Source organism: Meleagris gallopavo, chromosome 8 (assembly GCF_905368555.1).
Source record: "Meleagris gallopavo chromosome 8, MGAL_WU_HG_1.1, whole genome shotgun sequence".
In the NCBI taxonomy this organism is placed as follows: domain Eukaryota; kingdom Metazoa; phylum Chordata; class Aves; order Galliformes; family Phasianidae; genus Meleagris; species Meleagris gallopavo.
This window is the reverse complement of record NC_139411.1, coordinates 10,596,116-10,605,763: the sequence shown is the minus strand read 5'-3', so window position 1 is coordinate 10,605,763 and position 9,648 is coordinate 10,596,116. Positions and strand designations below refer to the sequence as shown.

The window sequence follows — 9,648 nt, the reverse complement described above, 5'->3', positions numbered from 1 at the left end:
AGGGATGGGGACATCCTGTGTGCCCCGGTGGGGAGCCGCGTTCCCCTCCCGATGGGACACTGCCGCTGGGGCTCTCAGGATGGCGATGGCACCGTGTATTCGACATCCCACGCGGCCAACCATACCCGCAGCAGAGTTTTGGGGTGACTCCGGAGCAGCGCAGCGCTGAGCAACCACGAGATCCTTTCGGTGGGGCTGCGGGAAGGGAACCCGCGGGTTCTGCGAGGCTCGGGGCGAGGAGCTGCCGGCGACGGAGGAGCGGGCCGGGCACCGAGAGAAACTTTTCCCGACGAGGTGCGGGATGCAGCCGGCAGGATGCCCCGGGCCGGCCCCGCCCCGGCCCAGCTCCCCCCGCCGGCACCCCGGGAGGAAGGAAGGAAGGAAGGAGGGAGGGAAAGAGGCAGGGAAAAGGGAGGGAGGGAGATGACAGCGCCGTGAAGAAAAGCAGGGCCCCCGCCGCCCGCCCCGCCGCACCGCACGACCGGGCCCTCGCGGGTAGGTACGGGCGGGGGGCGCGGGGCCGGCGGGGGGCGGCGGGGCCGGGGCTTTCTGCGGCGGTGGGAGGGGGCCGGGGGGGCTCCGCGTTCCGTTCCCTCCTCATCCCCCTCTCCCGGCCCCTCGGCGGGCGGCTGCCGGGCTCCTTTGTGCCGCCTCCGACCGCGCCTTTGTCTGCGAACGGGGACCTCTCGCCGCTCTCCCCGCCGGGACCGGCAACCCCCGGAGCCCCCGAGTCTCGGGGGGAGCAGAACGCGGGGTCGGGACGAGCCGCGCCGCAGCCTCGGTTCGGTGCGAAGAGCAAAGGGGCCGGGGGGGTACGGAGAGTTTCTCCCAGAGTTGCATCAGCCGTCCTCCCGAAGGAAGGCGAAGTTGTCCTCGGCCTTTCCTCTCCGGCCGCGGGGGCACCGGGATGGGGCCGGGGCCGGGAAGGGCCGCAGGGCCCGCGAGAGTTCTGCGGCGGCTCCGGGGAGCATCGCGCGGCGGGGTCCCACTGCCGGGAGTCGCGGCCCGGAGCCCGCCGCGAGACAGCAGGGATGGAACTCCGCGTTTTCCCCGTGCGCTGTGCACCGCGTCAGTACGGAGCTCTCTCCCAGCGCTGCGCCTCAGGGACGCGGGCACGCTGCGTCTCACCCCGGAAAAAGGGCTCGTTGAGGCTGAGGCACAGGGACCGGCTTTGTGCAGCTGGAGCGCACTGAGCCGCCGCTCTCCTCGCTCCCGTGCCATCCCCGGAGCCCACCTGAGCGCCTCCCGAGTCGACCTCGGACCCAGCCCGCAACATGCCCGGCGGGCTCCGCAAGCGGTGATTAGCGATGAGTTTGTTCCCAGTTTGGGTCCCAGCACGTGGCCGCCCGCTGCTGCCCCAGCCACAACCCCGCGGGCAGCCTCCGGCTCCGAAAGCCCCATCGTGGGGCTGGGGCAGCCCCTGCCAGTGCCCCCTGCCAGCCCAGCAGCAGTCACCTGGAAGCCGGGCTGACGGCCCCGACACCGCCCTGCCCGCGTCCCTTGCTCAGGGCTGGGCACTGGCCCCCATTTGGCCGCGGTTTGGGGATATTCTGGGCAACTTTATAAACAGCGTAGGAAGTGACTGTTTTTTCATTTCTTTCCTTTTTTTTTTTTTTTTTTTTTTTTTTAAACTTGAATACACACGTTGATTTTGTGCAAAAAATAGCGGAGGGAACAGCCGGTGACCGAAGCGAGCTGTGCCGTCTCCAGCGTTCCCATCCCACCGCCCGGCTCCGGGGCGCTGCCAGGCAGTCAGTCTGTAACGACGTGTTTCCCGGCGCGGGGAAGAAAAGCGTTCGGTGATACGGAGGGAGCTGCCTTGTCGTGATTCTTCCCCCAGGTTGCAGACAAAGAGCAGCGGCGATCGGCGCCCGCGCCCTCCCTTTGTTCTGCCCGTGGGTTCAGCCGGGCTGTCCCCCATTAACCTGGTGGGGAGGGGGAGGCGAGGGCTGCGAGCAGACGGTTTGCTCGAGGAGCTCGCCCGCCGCCCGTTGAGTCACTGGAGGAAAATGTGACTTCACCGCTCACACCTCCGACAGCGACGGGCAATAGCGGGAACGGGACCCGGCAGCTCCCCGCGGCCGCCTGCTCCCATTCCAGCCCCGGCGGTGCTGAGAAGCGCGGGGGCACAGAGCCCCTCTGTTCCCTTCACAAAGAGCCGCCTGTGCCTCTCCCCGGCCGTGCTGCGTGCTCCCAGTGAGGAAGACGCCGAGCGGGGCACCGTGCTGCTCCCAGCCTTGTCCCCACTGGTTTCGAGCCCTCAGATCCCGAGATGCGCAGGGAGTGCGGTGCTCTGTGCGCCCCGATGCTGAGCCCTGCAGGGTTCAGGGACCCAGCACTCAGCTGCCCGTGTATTTAATGAATCACATCCACCCCAGGGCTTGGAATCAGGGTTTTGCTGGAATCCATTCCCTGTACAGCCCCTGGTCTGGTCATAGTTTGTGGTTTGTCTGCTGCGGGCACAGAAAAGGGGAAATCCCGGCTCGGCTGTGCCCAGGATGCTGGCAGCGGCAGCGCTGACCACTTTTCCTGCACTGGTGATGGCAGAGTCCAAATCCCTTCCCCTGGCAGCCGTCACCACCAGCAAGTGCAAAGCCACAATGGCCCCACATGAGAAAATGCTGGCACTGAGCGTGCGGGGCAGAGTGCATGATGCGCGCAGGGAACCACGTGGGTCTTCAGCCAGTTCCTGGAACCCCATCAGGTTTCCTTTTCGTACCTAGAGGAAGGCGGAAGCCGCGCGCCCCATCACTAACAGGAAGCCCCTGAAGCCCCATTGAGCAGCCCTGCTGCTGAAGCCTCTGCCCAGGGGGGTTGATAGGGGTTTCTGGCCAGGCGCAGCAGGCAGCTGGCGGGGATTGGGTTTCGATGCTGGAGGAGGAGGTGTGGGAAGGGGTCTCCCGTGGTGGATTTATTTTAGGAGCCGGGAGAGTGGTGCTGTCAGCAGCTGCTGGGTGCCGGGTGGGAACTGTACAGAGACACTCTGCCCCCATGCTCTTATGGTGCTGGGAGTTCCTCGAGCTCGTATTTGTGCAGCAGAAGGGAATCACCTCCAGACCCTTTGCATGAGCTCACTGGATGTTGGGAGCAGTGCTGGAAGGCACCCCACATGTCTCTCCTTGTTCCCACAGGTCAGAGCCACCTGGGAAGGGATGCTGCGGGACAGCAGGTGCCCAGCAGATAGCCCAGGGCATCAGGTGCCTGCCTGAGTGATCCTCTATGGAAAGCGTGGACATGGAGAGGACACAACAGCTGTAGCTCCCTCACTCACCATCCAAATGGAGAGAAGATCGGCTTTGCCCCAGGATTTTCGGGAGCTGCTGCACTGCCTGAAGATGAGGAGCAAGTATGCCGTGCTGCTGGTGTTCGTGGTGGGGCTGGTCATCATCGAGAAGGAAAACAACTTCATCTCCAGGTAGGGAACAGGGGAATATTGCATGTCCTCTGCTTTGAGCCACCTACCTGCCTCATATGGTGATGATCCCAGGTCCTGCAGGGAAAGGATGCAAGGGGGTCCCCAAAACTTATACAGGGGGATACAGAGGGATGGAAGAATATGGGGAGATCGTGGAATCATAGAATCGTTAGAGTTGCAAGGGACCCTTAAAGGCCAACTGGTCCAACTCCCCTGCAGTGAACAGGGGCACCTGCTCCATTAAGAGCTCAGAGCTCCGTCCAGCCTGACCTTGGGCAGTCTGCAGGGCTGGGGCACCACCACCTCTCTGGGCAACCTGTGCCAGTGCCTCACCGCACTTATTGTTAAGGAGGGACATGGGGATACAGAGGGATGGAGGGACACAGAGGGACATGGGCTCAGCCCTGTTTTGCCTTGCTGTCCTGCAGAGTGTCGGACAAGCTGAAGCAGTCCCCGCAGGTGCTGCCAGAGGCCAACGAGACGGAGACCAGCCCGGTGCCAGCTGAGAATGGGTCTCTGGCCTCATTGCGGCAGCTGGACACAGCCTTCTCACAGCTGAGGACGCGGCTGCGCAACGTCACCTTGCAGCTGGCTGGGGAGCTGGGCATGGCAGCCCCAGGGCCGCGGCGGCACGTCCTGCTGATGGCCACCACACGCACCGGCTCCTCCTTTGTTGGGGAGTTCTTCAATCAGCAGGGCAACATCTTCTACCTCTTTGAGCCCCTGTGGCACATTGAGAGGACGGTCACTTTCGAGCCAGGGGGGGCCAACGCAGTGGGCTCGGCCCTGGTGTACCGGGACGTGCTGCAGCAGCTCCTCCTCTGCGACCTCTACATCCTGGAGAGCTTCATCTCGCCGGCGCCCGAGGAGCACTTAACGGCTGCCCTGTTCCGGCGGGGCTCCAGCCGCTCGCTCTGTGAGGAGCCCGTCTGCACGCCCGGCCTCAAGAAGGTCTTTGAGAAGTACCACTGCAAGAACCGCCGCTGCGGGCCCCTCAACATCACACTGGCAGCTGAGGCGTGCCGGCACAAGCAGCACATGGCCCTGAAGACGGTGCGTATCCGGCAGCTGGAGTTCCTGCAGCCGTTGGCCGAGGACCCGCGGCTGGACCTGCGCATCATCCAGCTGGTGCGGGACCCACGTGCCGTGCTGGCGTCGCGCATGGTGGCCTTCTCGGGCAAGTACGAGAGCTGGAAGAAATGGGCGGCTGAGGGAGAGGCCCCGCTGCAGGAGGACGAGGTGCAGCGGCTGCGGGGCAACTGCGAGAGCATCCGGCTGTCGGCCGAGCTGGGGCTGCGGCAGCCGCGCTGGCTGCGAGGCCGTTACATGCTGGTGCGCTACGAGGACGTGGCGCGGGCGCCGCTGCGCAAGGCGCTGGAGATGTACCGCTTCGCCGGCATCCACCCCACGCCGCAGGTGGAGGAGTGGATCCGTGCCAACACGCAGGCGCCACAGGACGGCAACGGCATTTACTCCACGCAGAAGAATTCCTCGGAGCAGTTTGAGAAGTGGCGGTTCAGCATCCCCTTCAAGCTGGCGCAGGTGGTGCAGGACGCCTGCGAACCGGCCATGCGGCTCTTCGGCTACAAGCTGGCCAGCAGCGCCCAGGAGCTGACCAACCGCTCGCTCAGCCTGCTGGAGGAGGGGCCCCCCACAAGGTTCACGTAGCGCGGCTCTGCTGCCCCCGTACGCCCGGCCGGCCCGGGGTCACCCTGTGCCATGGACTAGGAACCGGGGCGTCCTCACAATAGCGATGGGTTCTTGGGAAGGGCGATCAGGAGATGGCACAGGGATGCTGCCGCGGAGGGGTGAAGCTGTTTAGTTCCTCTCCCGATGGAAGGATGAGACCCTGAGATTGAAAACCCAAGCACCATGGGTGCCCAGAGCCCTTAGCACAATCTGATCAGTGCACCAGCTCCAATGGTGCCTTCTCCTTTCTGCAGAGGGTCATTGAGCAAAACACTGGAGAACCGGAGTTTGCAGGCAGGAATCCATAGCTCCAACCAGGGGACAATTCTCTGGGAGTGTTCTGCAACCTGGAGGTTTTCCAATGCCACCAAACACAATGAGCACTCCTGGGTGGACTTCAGCACAGGAAGCGATGTCGCTGCCCCATGGGCACATGCTCTCTGCCTTTTCCAATGGCGTGCACCGAGTGCCAGTGGCATGGTGTGCCAGCAGCAGCAGGGACTTGGACCTCAAAGGCCTTACTGGTTTAGTGCCTTGGTACCAGCACAGACTGAGAGCTGCCTGCAGCAGGACGAGGCGGCCCCTCAGTTTGTGCTCTGCAGTGCTGATTGTTGGGTAGGGGGAGTCCTTTTGATTTATTTTCTACATTTTTCTCTGTGTACCAGGGTTGTGGGGCAAATTTATTTATTTATTATGTTTAAAAATTGAAGGGGGGTAGGGTGGGGAGGTACATCAGGGGTCAGAGCTAAGCCCAAAAATCAGAGCAGCACAGATTGCTGCAAAAACCTACAGAGGAGGTGGTGGGAGTGCAGCCCACAGGAGGCCTCTGGGGACAGGATGAGTTATGGATGCAGCTCCTGGGACACCCGGCTGCAGCGAGGCAGCAATGGGGACACTGGTGAACTCACACAAGGCAAGGGTGCTCTCCAGATCCCATGACTTGCCTCAGAGCGACTGAACCTCGTCACCTGGTGGGAGCTTGTTCACTTGACTTCATTAGAAATGGGCAAAAAAGCAATACAAAGGAGCAGAGTCTAAAATATCTGTCTTGTTGTTGTTCGTCTCCCCCAGTCCCAGAGCCCGCAGAAGGACTGAGGCATTTGCCATTGAGCACGGGTACAAGCTGCACAGGTTTTTGGAGCAAAGAGCAATTTGATGGAAGTTGGTGTTTCAGACATGCTGCAGAGCACCTGGCTCAGGGTAGCCATGGTGTCTCCGGAGTGCTCAGCAAAGGGACCAACCCTCGTTCCAAGCAGCACTCGGCCACTTCAACTCTTCCTAATTCCATCAGTGCCAGCATCACTCTTTTCCACAGGGCTAATTGCCCTTATATTGCCCCAGAAGAAGTCAACCTAAGGCCGGTCAGGGAGCAAACCCTACATGGGCAAGAGGGGGGAGCCAGCAGCAGGGAGCCACTGGTGGGCAAGGGCAGGATGGGGACCTGGGCAGCAGCAACCCTGATGTCAACAATACAGGCACACCATGAACACAATCCCTATGCTATAAAGCAGGGGCTGCACACCCCTTGGGGAAAGCAAGGGGCTCCGCTGTCCCCACACCACTCGGCACGGCCACCCATGGCTCAGCCCCACACCAGCACCATTAGACAAAAGCAAAAATAAATAAGTGAAAATCAACCTCTGGGACCGCCCAGACTCCAGCAGCAAGCTGCAGCTCAGCTAGCTCACAAAGCCACGTTTTCGACCCAGAGCAGAGAACAGAGGTGGCATTGAGCAGTGCAGAGCAGCCGATGGGGAGCAGCCATGCCATTGCCTCAGCAGCCATCCTCCTGCAGTAGCAGGGTTTGCCTTTCTCCCATTGCTTTGCTTGCATCTGGCCTCAATATGCAACAGAGCCAGGGCACAGGATACTGCCTGGCTTGGGAGAGGGTGCAGAGGCAGGGATTTTTACATGCAGTGCGTGCATTTAGGTGGGTTGGTCTCCTCTCTCACCCCACATACACAAAGCTCCCCGCACGAGGAGCATCCTGGCTTCCCCAGTGAATGGTGTTTTGTTTGGGAGCTTCCTGCTGGGAAGGCGGAGGGGTGCTGGGATGGGAGGCACATCCCGCAGCTGCACGCCGGGATGGGAGCGGTGCATGGTGCCACCGAGCTGTTGGCACGGCAAGGACGCTGCCATGGCACAAAGCAAGGGGAATGCAAACAAGCAGCCCCTTTTGTGGGTGGTTGGAAGCACACAGAGGAGTAGGGGCTGGAGGAGCAGAGCTTTAAGCTCCCAGGAGCAAACAGCAGAGGAAGGCTATTTAGGCTCCAACAAGGTCTTTTCTGTGCTTGCCTCCCCATAAGAGTACCCGTTGCTTTCGTGAAGCAAATAAACAGAGTTTAAATGAAACGCAATGCAAGGCAAAGGCATCTCTGACTGACAGACCCAGAAACAGGGTTTCAGAAGGGCCCAGTGTCCTCAGCCCCTTCCTACTGTACACAGAGAAGGCAGACAGGTGGGCAAACTGAGGGATACGCAGGGCAGGGCTGGGCGAGCCATGCTGACATAGGGCAGGGAGCAGGTCCAGCCCCTCTCACCTGCAGCACGGCACTGCCTGGCTCCAGGCTGCCCCTTCCAGCTGAGCAGCAGCATTTCTTCCTGGACACCCTCCAGCTTCCACTCAAAAATGTCATAGGACATAAAGAAAACGCGCCCCCAAGCCATGCGGATTTTCACGACGACTAATTGCTCTCATTAAACACATGTAACCATGACGCCCACATGGAATTTGCACTGTGTGGTGCCAGGCACATTGGGACAGACACGCGGCTCCTCCGCATCTCAAGCAGTAAGCAGGACTTTGCTCTGGGCCTTCCCCATGGAGAAGGGCAGAGGTTTGGGAGAAAAGGTGTGCACTTTCAGCAAGAAGCACCACCAGGGAATGAGATCGTACCTAATGGTAAGGAGGCTGGGGGCTGCAGACGTGGACATTCAGCATTAAATGACAGCCTTGTGTTCTGTTGTGTTTTTTTTAAAGAGGCTGCATGCCTGACCAGACCGCACTTCTTGGTCTGCATCCCATATTTATTCTGTAATTACACCTTCAGACAAAGGCCGCCTGTCTGAGAGACCGATTTTTTTAAGGACATGGTTTTATTATATGCTGTGCTTTCACTGCAGTGAAATCCTGGGATGGGGAGGAGGGGGTGAAACCCATAACCTGCAGGAGCAGGGCCTTGCCAGGGATGTCCCAGATGGACAAAGCTGACCGAGCTGCTGTTTGCGCCTGCCTTCATCAGACCACAATCAGTGCTGAGTTCCCACCAAATGGCATCGCTGTGAAAAGGGATGGTGAAGAAGCACAGTATGTGAAAACCAAAGGCAGTCACTGGGGCTTTTGAAGCAGAGTTTCCCCCAGGGGACAGGAGAGCCTGTGCCCCACATCCCCAAAGTGCTCACAGCTTAGGTGAGCCCAGGTACCCACATCTGGAATGGGCTTTGCTCTCTGTAAGTACAGGTGGCTGTGCTGTCCCACCTGACCAGCACAAGGTGCCCATGCTGCTGAGGGCAGTGGTTAATGGGAAGTGGGCAGCGGCTGGTCTTCTCCAGCTGAGGTCACTGAGGTTGGCTGGAGACAGAATAAACAAAATAGGGCCTTGTTGATTTTTGTTAAAAGCAAATTTTACTTACTTTTAAGGTATAAAAAAAACCAGCCACTGTTGATGTTTAAGAACAGACAGAAACTGGTCTGAATTGGTTTTTCCAGGCAGTTCTTTGCCCTGGATTAACCTGATCCCACCCCAAGCTGTGGCAGAGACCCTCACAGAGTTTGATAACATTTATGATTAAGTCCTGAATTAGCTGTTTGCTCTCTGTATTTGCAAGGGATGTCTTTCTCCCGCACACTGAGTCAAAGAATCACAGTCACTGAGGCTGGAAAAGCCCTCTCAGCTCACCCAGCCCACCCCCACTACCAACGTCCCTCAGAGCCACATCCCCGTGGTTCTGCAATACCTCCAGGGATGGTGACTCCCCCACTTCTCTGGACAACCTGTGCCACTGTGTCACCACCATTATTGTAAAACACCTCTTCCTTATATCCTCTGTAAATCTCCTCTGTCCTTGTTTGAAACCATTTCCCCTTGTCCTATCACAGCAGACCCCGCTGAAGAGTCTGTCCTCTTCTTTCTTACAGCCCCTTTCGATACCGACAGGCTGCTATGAGCCTTCTCTTCTCCAGGCTGCACAGTCCCAGCTCTCAGCCTGTCCTTGCAGGGAGGTCTTCCATCCTTTGGATCAGGTTTGTGGCCCTTCTCTGGATGCACTCCAACAGTTCCGTGTCTCTCCTGTACTGAGGACTCCCCATCTGGACACAGTGCTCCAGGTGAGGTCTCCCAGCACAGAGCAGAGACAGATCCCCTCCCTTGCACGTCTCATCCCCTGTGCCATGACAGAGAACCTCAGGAGACACCATGCTAACTCACTGGTCCCGTTGCATCTTCAGGGTAGGACAAGGGCATCATACAGACAGATGTGACAAGCTCCAGAGCCTGAAGGAACAGGGCAGGCTGAGAGCTGCCATCAGCATCCATGGGTGCCTT

The 9,648-nt window shown here is 59.6% G+C and overlaps 1 protein-coding gene across 4 annotated transcripts; it reads left to right on the top strand.

Moving 5' to 3' along the window:
• The first annotated feature begins 57 nt into the window (after window positions 1-57).
• On the top strand, window positions 58-6,144 carry CHST3 (carbohydrate sulfotransferase 3). 4 transcript variants are annotated; one of them, XM_085229061.1, is made up of 3 exons: window positions 58-189; window positions 3,132-3,415; window positions 3,844-6,144. In XM_085229061.1, exons 2-3 carry the CDS (start codon window positions 3,279-3,281, stop codon window positions 5,081-5,083), a joined length of 1,377 nt encoding a protein of 458 aa, XP_085085187.1. In that variant the 5' UTR covers window positions 58-189; window positions 3,132-3,278; the 3' UTR covers window positions 5,084-6,144. The 4 variants fall into 4 exon arrangements, with proteins under 4 accessions (XP_085085187.1, XP_085085185.1, XP_085085186.1 ...); XM_085229059.1 differs by lacking the exon at window positions 58-189 and adding an exon at window positions 364-495; XM_085229060.1 differs by lacking the exon at window positions 58-189 and adding an exon at window positions 374-499.
• The last annotated feature ends 3,504 nt before the right edge of the window (window positions 6,145-9,648 follow it).